The 12,117-nt window shown below is 50.7% G+C and overlaps 1 protein-coding gene and 1 pseudogene across 1 annotated transcript; one reads left to right on the top strand and one right to left on the bottom strand.

Annotated features, from left to right (window-relative positions):
- Nucleotides 1-371: 371 nt before the first annotated feature.
- Nucleotides 372-490, top strand: LOC111747540 (annotated as a pseudogene).
- A 3,230-nt stretch (nucleotides 491-3,720) lies between these two features.
- On the bottom strand, nucleotides 3,721-7,484 carry TNFSF14 (TNF superfamily member 14). The gene is made up of 4 exons (XM_011373601.2): nucleotides 7,190-7,484; nucleotides 5,871-5,907; nucleotides 5,566-5,607; nucleotides 3,721-4,955 (listed from the first exon to the last, which is right to left on the bottom strand). Exons 1-4 carry the CDS (start codon nucleotides 7,406-7,408, stop codon nucleotides 4,531-4,533), a joined length of 723 nt encoding a protein of 240 aa, XP_011371903.1. The 5' UTR covers nucleotides 7,409-7,484; the 3' UTR covers nucleotides 3,721-4,530.
- Between the last annotated feature and the right edge of the window lie 4,633 nt (nucleotides 7,485-12,117).

Genomic DNA, 12,117 nt, shown 5'->3' on the forward strand with positions numbered 1-12,117 from the left:
CAATGGTGTCTCTGGGCAGTTAAAGCCACAGACAGCCTCAAAGAGTTTCCTTGCCTAAAATCAGCCTCACCACCAAAACCCAGCAACTTTAAGGAGTAGCAGAAAATGCACCATTCTTGATAAGTCACGAGTACTAAAATGGAGGGCTGATGAATCAGAAGCAGACTGGTGGTGGGTACACGTGTGGTCATGTGGCTCGAGAATCAGGTGGAGCCATCTCTCTCCCTTAATCCCTTGGCATTTCCTGAGCTCCTGGGATTTTGATAGTCATAGGAAAGGAGGATGTGGGAAAAGATGGTTCCTGATGGACTGATATCAAGTCCTCAGCATCCTGGGGCAAAGAGATCTTTGCATATATTAAGTTGCATTATGTCTACGGTCATGCCACTCTGAACAAGCCCGATCCCATCTGATCTTGGAAGCTAAGCAGGGTCGGGCCTAGTTAGTACTTGGATGGGAGACCACCTAGGAAGACCAGGTAGTGTCTTCAAAAATAAGAGATTGTAAGCTGACAAGGTCCTTGCAATCTGTGAGGAATAAAAAGGAAGTTAAATTATTTGCACTCCTTGTGAGCTGAGATCCATGTATTCCACACATGTGTCAGTTTGGGCTCCCACAGAGGCAGACACGGGAAAAGGGTTTAGGGAGAGACCTTTCCTCCAGAAAGAAGGCAGCCCTGCTGAGGACTCAACTTTAGTCCCACGAGACTCATTTCTGACTTCTGACTTCCAGAGCTCTAAGGTGATAAATTAGCATTATTTTAAGTTACTAAATTGGTGAGAATTTGTTACAGCAGCAATAGAAAACTAATACAACCACGAACTCTCATTTTTCTTGAAATTCATGGTGACGTCAGGCTGTCATCTCTTTTCCCACGTTTGATGGGGAAGTGACTTAACCTCTCTGTGCCTGGACTTCCCCATCCATAAGACAGGTGTTTAATGGTAACCCCTACAGGGTCATTGTGAGAACGAAATGAGTTACTGTCAATTAATGCACTTAGGACAGTAACTGGTACCCAGTGAGGACATTAGAAGCGTAACTTGTAATTATAAAAAATGAATGCTCAAGCTTGATGAGGCAAGTCAACTGGCACTCAGCCTCCACGTGGGAGAGAGCGGGGACGGTGGAGACTGGTGAGCTGGCGAGCTCATGCCCTCTCCAGAGGGGGACAGCCACTACCCAACCTGGGTTGTCGTCATGGCTGCTAACTATCCAAGAAAATCCAGAAATCTGGATCTGTCCATGTGCAAAGCTTTGTAATGTTTAAACAATGACTACTAATTCTTGTTTTTAAAACACATCCAGTGACTAGTGTGGCCCAGGGATGAAAGGTCACCTTTGATAACCGAAAAGAATCAGAAATTTAAATGTGCATATGATTACAACTATGCTTACAAAAAGAGTATCTGCTGAAGATCAAAGAGCTCACTGAGGGCCAAGCTCTGGAAAAATACTTAAAGGCGTATGTCACTTCATCTCACGATAACTGGGGTGAGGTAGAGGCCACTACCCATCCTGTTTTACAAGTGAGGAAGCTGAAGCCCAGAGAAGCGGAGAAAGGATGGAGAGTCTAAGTTCGCCCAGCTTGGAGGTGGCAGAGAGGGGCTTCAACCCCAGGTGGTCTGGCTCTGGTGTAAGCCTTCTGTCTCTAAGAGGGTGCATCGCAGGGTTTGACTGTGGTGACAACGGCAGGGGGGCATAGTAGGAGACTAATAATAGGAGACTAATAATAGGAGACTAATAAATGTCTTTATCATCATTATTTTTCACTTTTACCACCTCTGAGTCTTGTCAAGAGATGCAAAGGACGGGGGAGGGCTTCCTGCCCAGGGGCTGAAGGGAGGGGCGATGACTGTGAAACTCAGGTCTTGAGGAAGGGTTGATTGGGCTGGAAGAGAGGGTGATATCTGTAAAGATGCTGGAGCCCAGGAGGTGAAAGCGGAAATCAAGTAGATAAAGATCTAAGAAGTTGAAAAGTAGGTTAGTGGCCTGAGCTAGGGGCTTCCGGCCCCCACGCTTTATCTGAAATCAGGCTTGGTGTCCTGCTGCACCAGCCTGAGCGCCTGCAGGGCTCTCTCTGCCTCCTCCCTCCTTCTTCCGCCTTCTCTTTTCCCTCCCCTCCCTCTTTTCCACCTTCTCACTACCAATCCTCCTTACCCGCCCTCTATCTTCCTTTCTCTCCTCCACCTCAAGGCTGGGAGGCCCCTCCCAGGAATGATCTTTGGAGGCTAAACTTAGCAAGAGGTTCCATCCTCAGGCGGAAGTTGCTTGCTGCTGGTGGCTTTGATAAATTCATTGGCTCCACACCGTGGTCTCTTCATCAAAGCCACGGAAACAGAAAGACCATGATGAGAGTAAAGGAAACTCCAGCGGGGGCTGTCCCACCTCCCACCAGCCCAGCAAGGGCAGAGAGGCACGAAGCCCCATGGCCTTGCTGGGGGCGGGGTGGCTGGGGACAGCGTCCCTGCCTCTGTCTCTACATCTGGAACACGGGGGCCAACAATAATTTGTGCCCAGGTGTATAAAGATATGACACGAGATGTCTGGCACAAGGAAAGTGCCTGAGAAAGCTCTTCTTAGTATTTCTGAATCACTTATGGCTCTCCTACACGTATGGAGCTGCAAATGGCTTTTTCCATGCCTGGTCTGATTTAACCTTTACCACAAACCTAGGAGGCAAAGACTGTTGTTACCTCCCATTACACAGATGAGGAAACTGAGGCCCTGAGAGGTGATGGAACTCGCTCGAGGTCACACAGTAAGGAAGTGGTGGAGTGGAAGAGGAACCTAGGCCCTCTTCCAGATCGCAACGTCTGTTTCCTTAACCCCCGTACCAGACAACAATGACAAATACAATATCAACAATAACAATAATAATTTATTCACCTCTGGGGTCTGAGCCCTCATCCTAGGGTCCTGGGCAGTAAGACTGCCCTCCAGCCATCCCAGAGTACATTCATCTGTACAGACCATCTGAGCTGTGTGCATGTTGTTGTCTGTCGCTCCCCACGCACCCTTTCCATGCTCCCCGTTACTCCTGCCACTCTGTACCGAATGTCTAGAGTAAGGGTGCTTGGCGGGATATAGACTCCACTTCCTCAGGAATTGTGGATTTGAGGGGAAGGCAGACCCAGGATGGAGTCGAGCCAGCTGGTTCAGGTTTCTTATCCATAAAGTGCCTCTATGGGTCATTCCATCTATGCTTCTGTCTCTACAAGCCACCCTTCCACTAAGAACCAGATGGACCCAGGTGCAATATTTGCCATTTATCCCAAGACCAGTGGTCAGGGGCCCAGGGTTACGGAAAAAGTTTGGTCCTCACCCCAGGATGTCTTCATCTCAGCTGGGAGGAACTTCAGGCTGTGCGTGAGCACGCGTGTGATCAGAATGCTATGTGTACGTGATGGATCTGGCTGTGACGCAGCATGCGGAAGTCTGGTGTGAGGACCATGTGTGTAACAGTATGGTCCGCGAAGGCGACCGAGGTTGTGATGATGACTTGTGTGTGACTGTATCTGTCATGCAGAGTCTGTGCCAGAGTCTTTGCAACGTTGTCTATGACTTGTACGCAGGTGTATGAGAATCTGATGCTTTGTGCGCTTGAGTTTGTGGCTGAGATTGTGAAGTTGTGAGGTTGCGGAGCTGTGTGATTCTCTGTGATGCTGCAGTTGTGTCTGTCTGTCTGTCTGTCTGTCTGTCTGTCTCTCTGTTTTTCTATCTCTCTCCCCTTACTTCCTTCCTTCCTGCCCTCTTTCATCAAACATTTTCCAAGGGCCCGCTGTGTGCCGAGCCCTGGCCTGGGTGCTGAAACAGAGCTGTGGTACCCCTGGATGCGATTGCTCAGCACCTCAGGGTTACAGCCAACGGGTTGATAATACAGAGCGGCCAGAAACCAGCCTTGGCGAGGAAATGGGGAGAGGCTTCTCAGCCTCTCCCCTCCCCGCAGAGCTGGTTGTCAGATGGTAACCAGCACACCCCGTGCCTGTGTCAGAGTGTAACTTTTCATGACCTGGCTGTGGTGTGGCTACAAGCCTGTGGGTGGAACTTAGTGTGACTGTGACCATGGGTGCTGCGGGGTTCTCATATGAGTCCTGGTGATAAAGCCCCCCACCCCTGCCCACATTTGTGAGAGTGGGGAGTTTGATGTTTCCTGTTCTCAGACAAGTCCCTGGACCCTCAAGTTCCACTTTCCTCCGTATCAAAATACCCACCCCTCACCGGTCTTCCTGAGGACCAAGTAGCAATGTTTACCCCCGTCTGGGGGACTGCAGACCCCAGTCTCCTGGTCTTTGTCTCTGGCGTTGTCGGTGGCGGGGTATGCAGCTTCTTTTGGTTTTCTCCAGAGGTGGCCACTGGGTCTCCAACCTCTAGGGGTGGCTGGGTTCTTGGCTCCTGGTGGTGCCAGCTGAGTTCCTCACATGCCATGTTTTGGGGTCCCTGAGCATCCTCCAATCTCTGCTGGTTGGGTTTTCTGTTCTGTGAGGCTCCTCTGTGGCCAGACCCCATCCGAGCCACCATCGCCCTCCTTCACACCATGAAAGCCCCGAAGTAGGACCGGGTGCCGTCGCGGAGTCGGACCAGGCCCTCCTCCGGCACGCGGACCACCACCTCCTCCCCAGCGTCGAGGTGCACCACGCCACCCAGGAAACTGCTGTCCCACCAGACGCGGGGGCTGGCCCCTCGCCCGCAGGGTGACCGCCGGCTGACCAGCAGTTCCAGCTCCTTGGGGTAGCGGGGTGTGCGCTTGTAGAGGCCATGGGTGATGGGCAGGCCACCGGTCACCTGTGGGCAGCCCACGCCACCCAGCTGCACCTTGGAGTAGATATAATAGTAGCCGGCACGGGCAATCACCAGGGCGCCATCACGGTAGCGGAGGTTCCGCAGGAAAGCCAGGCCCAGCTTCGCCTCCCACAGCAGCGGGCCCCCGCTGCCCGTCAAACTAGAGTTGGCTCCTGCGGAGCGAGACAAAGCGGGGCTGGTCAGCTTGAGCCCCACACTTGCTGGTGACGGTAGGCCAGTCGCCACCCCTCCCTGAGCCCGCACCTACACTAGGCTGCTTTATGCGTACTAATTCCCTTTATCCTGTCTTTGCAGGTGGGGAAAATGAGGCACAGAAAGGCAAAGTCACTTGCTTCCCACACATCTTAACTCATACCATTGCTGTCTTGCAGGTGTGGAGCGATTAAGCGACTTGCCAAAAGCACCACAACTTGTATGAGGCAGAACTGAGGGACGGACGCAGAACCCAGCTTGGGCTGGCACCCTACAACCTCTGTGTGCCTCAGTTTCCTGCCCTATAAAGTGCAGATGTGAACAGTGCCTGCTTAGGAGTTAATGAATTCACGCATGTGAAGCGTTAAGGTGCACGGCACATAGTGAGCCCTGCTTAAAGGTTTACTCAAAAAGAATTAGAAACATGTGGACCTAGGCAGCACCTGTGCCCTGGGGCACTCTGAACAAATACTGAACGAATGAATGAATGCTCTGACACACTGCATGTCTGTCAGGTCTCCCCAGGACACCGCCACCCTCACTCCGTGCCAGGACCTGGGGTCCTCCTACCTGTCAGATGTGCTGCGGGGTTGGACTGGTAGGACCTCCGCTCTGGAGAGAGAGTCAGAGATCAGAGGGTGGGGGCAGTGGGGGATGGGGGGATTGGGGGTGAGGGTAAGGACCAGCCTGCAGTGGGTCATCAAGTCCACCTCCTGGTGCCAGCCCCACCCTTTCCGGAGTGACCCGAACTTCCGCTTCTCACGCTCGGGGGAGGGGCACTTGTAGGCTTTGGGCCCGTTTTGCAAATTGCATTGGGCAATGGGGGTGCGGACAATGTGGGAGCCCTCCCCAGGGACCAGGACCCTGACTCTCACCTTGCATCAACTGCTCCCAGGCTCCTGTGTCTCTCTCCTGAAAATGCAGAGACCCAGGGTGAGGACCTGTAGGGCCCATGCCTGGGCACTGCTCAGACTCACATGCAGACTATGGGCGCAGCTCTGCCCTCAGACACGCACCCAGGGCCACGTGCAGAACCTCCCCGCACCTTGTACCCATGCGGTGCCTCGGCTCTTCCCTTTGTAAATGGATGTGTGAAGAGTGCCTGCTTAGGATTCAGTGAATCCATATGCGTGAAGTGTATCACAGTGTCTGTCATGTAATCAGTACTCTCTATAAGAGTTTATTTAATAAATAATATTTAAGATACATGGATATGTGTACATAAATGCCAACATGTGGATATGGAAATGTGACGCTGGTCACTTTGGTGACACACTGACAAGACACATGTGGATGTGGATACGTGGATACATGGTTTATGGATCCAGGTGGATCTACACGCAGAGACATGCAGAGAGACCAAAGACATCAACCCACAGGCCGTGGACAGACAAGGGTGTGGACACGTGGGTGCATGTACACAGGAAAGCAGCACAGATCCACGTGGGCACATGGACACGCACATGTGGCCACCAAATCCAGACAGAAGGAGAAATGACCCGGAGACAGAAAGCACAAAGTGTTGACCATGTGGGCATGAATCGAGACACACAGACCCACAGCTGTGACCAGCGGACAGACACATCCACGGCCAACTGGAAACTGACACAGAGAGAGATTCTCAGAGACTTGGACAAAGTGGATTAGCGACAATCCCAATAATAGTGATCAGATATGGCTAACGATAATTAGTAACATTAGAACGTCAGTTCCAGGGGTTACAGAGAGCAAAACTGTTTTATAAACATTAAACTTGCTAAGAGACTAGATCTTAAATGTTCCCAAACTAGAAGAAATTATAATTACGTGACACCACAGAGGTGTTAGCAAATGCTACAATGGCAATCATATGATAATATAAATGTGTCAGATCGGTATGTCGTACACCTTAAACTCTGACAATGTTGTATGTCGATTATCTCTCAATTTTAAAAGAATATTAGTTTTATTGGTCAAACGCTCGCCATGGGCCACCACTGTGGGAACCACACACGTGACACCACATTTTATTTCCTATGAGGTGGACACTCTGATTTTCACACCAATTTTACAGATGAAGAAACTGAGTTTCAGAGAGGTGAATGAGCTTGCCCCAGGCTGCTCTGAGTCTGTCCCCCACCCTGCACACCAGAGCACAGAGAAATGCACGGTGACACAGGAGACCCGCCTGCCTCGAGCCTCAGGCCCCACTCACCGGCGTGGGGGGGACCATCTCCCCAAGGCGCCAATGCAGCTGCAGCAGAAACCAGCCTTGCACAGCCAGACCAGCCAGCAGCAGTAGCAGCAGGAGGCCCATGCCCAGCCGGGCAGCACTGCAGGGCTGTCTTCGATGGCTGCTCCCCAGCCTCGTGAACGGGATGTCCGTCTGTCCGTCCACCACAAACACTGAGGGCTGCACCACTGCCTCTTCCATGCCTGCGCTGATGAGGCCCCAAGATGCCCAGGCTGCACAGCACGTCTGGGTCCTGCCGGCTGGGGGGAAACCACAATTGCCCAACACTTCTGGGCTTTGCACACTGTAGACAGGCGCCTGCGGGTCCCAGGACTGCCTTTAGAGCTGGGGTTCAGCCCCTCCCCTTTCCCCCTCGCCCTCCTCTTCTTCCTGTCTCCCACCCCCTTCTGGCCTCATCTCACTCTCACTCATACGGTCTCTCACACTTTCCAAAGGCCGCTGAAAATGTGACTCAGGTGGAGACTGGAGAGCGGAGGCCCCAGCTTTCCCTTCTGGCTGCTTCATTCACTCGGTTGCCCAATATTAATTGAACATCTCCTGTATGTTAGGCACTGTCCATAGGGGCACAGCTATGAACAAGAGAGACAAAAGGCCCTAGTCTTATAAAGCTCCTATTCTGGTTGAGCAAGAAAATAATATATAGTATTTTAGATAGTGATAAGAGCAATAGGAAATACAAGAGTGGTTTGTGTGTGTGTGGGTGGGAGGGTGCATGTGTGTGTATATGTGTCTGTGTGCGGGTGTGTGCATGTGTGTGTATTGTGTGCAGTACATGTGAGCATGGAGGTGTGTGTAGGTGCAAGCATTCACGCATGTGTCCGTGCGTGCACACTTGGGTATGTGCAGGTATGTGCACGTACATGCGTGCAGATGCGTGCAGGTGCAGCATGTGGATGTCCGCACATGTATTCCTGTGTGCCTATGTTTTAAGTTTTAATGGGAGCTCACAGTCGGGGGTAGAACCACTGTTCACGCGGTTAACTAAGCTCAAGGCCTGGGAGTCATCCGTCTGTCTCATCTCCCACATCCCACCGTTCAGCAACCCCTGATGATTCAACTGCCAAACTAGATCTTAAATCCAGCCACCTGTTTCCATCTCTACCAATACCACCCTAGCCAAGTACTGTGAACTGAGTGTGTGTGTCCCTCAAAGTTCATATGTTGAAGCACTAAGTCTCAGGGTGATGGTATTTGGAGGTGTAGCCTTTGAGGGATAATTAGGTCATGAGGGTGGGGCCCTAGTGATGGGATTAGTGCCCTTAGAAGATGAGACAAGAGAGATACTCTCTCCACTATGTGAAAACACAGTGAGCGGGTGGCCATCTGTGAGCCAGGAAGAGATCTCTCGCCAGAACCTGACCAAGCCAATACCCTGATCCCGGAACTGTGAGAGACAAATATCTCTCGTTTAAGCCACTCAGTCTGGGATATCATGTTGTAACAGCCCAAATAGACTAAGATATTGAGGTACCTATCATTTCTTGCTTGGACTGTTACAGTAGCTTTCCGGCTAGATGTCCTGCTTTACTTTTTGTCACCTCATAGTTCATTCTCTATCTTCTAGCTAGTGTGACCTTGCTTAATGAATTAATTATATTTTATTGGGGGTGAAATTCACATATCATAAAACTAACCATTTCAAAGAAAGTGGCTCAGTAGCATTTAATACCTTTACAATGTTGTGTAACTCTATCCAGCTCCAAGACATTTTCGTCACCCCAAAAGGAGACTCCACAGCCCTTAAGCAGTCACTCCCCATCCCCCAACCTCCGCAGCCCCCGGCACCCATTAGTCTGTTTTCCTGCTCTATGGAAGCACCTATTTTGTACATTTCATATAAATGGAAACATGCAATGTGTGGTCTTTTGTGTCTGGCTTCTTTCACTGAGTATAACGTTTTCAAAGTTTGTCCACATCACAGTGTGTATCAGTGCTTCATTAACTTTTTATGGCTGAATAATATTCCTTTGTCTGGATGGACCATGTTTTCTATATCCATTTATCTGCTGATGGACATTTAAGCTCTTTCCACCTTTTGGCTACTCTGAACCATGCTGCTGTGAGCCTGTGTGCACATATATTTGTTTGGGTATCAGGTTTCAATTCTTTTGAGTATATAACCAGGAGTGAAATGGCGGGCATTCGCTTTTTAAACACTTAAGGCAGCTCTCATCCCTCCCCTGCTTAAAATCTTCCAATGGCCTCTCATTGAGCTTATAAGGGTTAGCAAATTATGGCCTGTGGGCCAAATCTGGCCGACCCCCTGTTTCTGTACAGCCACAGAAGCGGCTCTTGGAGATGGCAATTTAGTGAGCTGTGGAGACCCAGCTGGGGTGTTCTTCGGCCCCTGCTCCCCACTCCGCCTCCCTGACCAGCATCCATTCCCTCAATGCTGTCCCCACCCTGTGCTGGTCATACTGTCCACCACCTACGTGTTGGAGTGCCTCTTTGCTGACTGTCAGGAGATGAGTGGACGAATCTCATTCTGGGAGTTGGTGACTCAACATGTCGTCGTGCCTCTGGCCAGCTAAATCCAGATGAGATAGTTGGGCCTTAGGAGAGACAGGCTGGCTGAGATCCGGAGCAGAGAGAGAAACTGGCCTTGGGGGTCACCCTCACCCCCTCCACATGTCTGGACCTCCAAGCCTCAGATTGATCACTTTTCATCCAGAGAATATTTCCAGTAGCTGGGCATAGAGCACGCCCATCACCTAAGCAAACAGGGCATGGCAAGGTGAAAGTGCCTTCGTAATAGCCTCAATTTTACCTCTCATTCCTCAGAGCCTAAAATATTTACTGTCTGGTTCTTTGGAGGAAAAGTTTGCCATCCCCTGAGCTTAGAATAGTGAGTGGCCGTCACTATCTTGAAGCCCTTGCACCCTTGCTCGCATTGCAACAGGGGTCTTGGGCCTTTGGGCTGCTGTTCCCTCTGGCTGGGACAGTCTTTCTCAGACCCCTCCATGACTGGCTTCTCCTTGTCATCTGTGTCTTGACTCAAGAACCCATTCCTTGCAGGAGGCTTCCCTGACCACTGTGTTGAGCAGGGTTCTCCAGAGAAACAGAATCAAAAATATATCTACCACTATATCTAATCTATATCATCTACCTATTTATCTATATATAAAGAGACACAGAGATTTATTTTAAAGAATTGGCTCATGAGATTGTGTGGCTCAGCAAGTCTGAAACCCATAGGACAAGCCAGCAGGCTGGAGTCTCAAAGTCGATGCTGCAGTCTTGAGTCTAAAGGCTGGAAACTCAAGCAGAATTTCTACTCCACTATCTTGAATTCCTCTGCCCCAGGAAACCTGATTTTCTTTTTCTCTTTATCCCTTCAACTGATTGGATGAGGCTCACCCACATTATCAAGAGTAATCTGCTTTTAAAGTCAACTGACTATAGGTGTAAATCCCATCCAAAAAATTACCTTCATAGCAGCATTTAGACTAGTGTTTCATCAAGCGACTGGTCGCCATAGCCTAGCTAAGTTCACACATGAAATGAACCGTCTACCTAAATGACCATTACCGGTGGCCCTATCATAGGCAGGCCTTCTCACATCACCCTGTTCTCCTTTCTTCACTGTCCGATATCAACACCATGCTGTCTTTAGAACGTGAATTTCATAAGATGCTGTCTGTGCTGTTCACAACCTAGACTCATCGGTGCTCAAATAAAACAATACCCCATGTGGGAGTTCCGGTCAAGATGGCAGAGTAAGTAAATGCTGTGCTTGCCTCCTCCCACGACCACATTAAAATTACCGCTAAATTATAAAACAATCAACCTGGAGAACCATCTGAAGTCTAGCCAAACAGAAGTTCTATAACTAAAGACATAGAGAAGCCAGATGGAGACTGGTAGGAGGGGTGGAGATGCAAAACAGGCTGGTCCCATACCCACAGAAGAATCGGGAGGGATATCTCAGTGGCAGAGGTCTCCGGTGAAGAGTGAGGGGTCTCAGCCCCACACCAGGCTCCCCAGCCTAGAGCGCCAAGATTGGGAAGAGTAGCTCCCACAACGTCTGGCTGTGAAAACTAGTGGGCGTTCCATCCTTCGGGGTGAGACAGAGGCTGCAGAAAACCCAAGCATCCTCTTAAAGTGCCTGCACACAGACTCTCCCACTCCCAGGCACTCACCCTGGGCTCCAACAGAGAGACAGCAGCTTAGGAGGTGCCAGAGATATACAGGGAGAGACTGAGTTGACCAGCGTTAGAGCAAGGGCTGCAGGAACAGCCAGCCGCCGGTGCCCATGTGTTGAGTCCTTCTCCTGTGTAGCCAGTGGGCAGATATCATCTTTTCTTTGTTGAGCCCTCCCCCAACAGGGCCAAATTTGAATCTGCACTGTTCTGGTGAAATCTACTGGCTCCATCCTGATGACTCTGAGACATAGCTCTACCCAACTCTCGCACCACTGGAGGTGTTTTTGGCAGTCGGTGATAGGTGGGCAGCTGGGGTTGGCCTGTGCTGCAGACTTGGACAACTCTTTGGTGTCCATAGGCCCCAAGCAAATGGCGGCTGGCCTTGGTGTGCTCTGAGCCTTTTAAGTGTCCCTGTGCGGAGCCCTCGTCTCATGTAGCCCAGACTCAGCACTGGGGACAAATTTGAATTTGCACTAACCTGCTGAACGTCACTCACACCACCCTGAGGACTCCCTGAAGCCCTGCCCCACCCAACCTGTGCACACTCAAGGCTCTTTCAGTGGCTGAGCCATGTGGGCTGCTGACTGGCAGCAGCATGCCTCAGGATGCCCTGGGTCTTTTGCCGAGCAGGCCCAGTACTTGTGGCAACCAGCCTCAGTTCACAGTGCGGTCTCTCCCACACTCCTCCACATCTAGCACAGGCAGTGACCAATTGCGGATTACTTTGTAGCTCCTACCAGGTAGCCC

Source organism: Pteropus vampyrus, unplaced genomic scaffold (assembly GCF_000151845.1).
Source record: "Pteropus vampyrus isolate Shadow unplaced genomic scaffold, Pvam_2.0 Scaffold226, whole genome shotgun sequence".
NCBI classification, from domain to species: domain Eukaryota; kingdom Metazoa; phylum Chordata; class Mammalia; order Chiroptera; family Pteropodidae; genus Pteropus; species Pteropus vampyrus.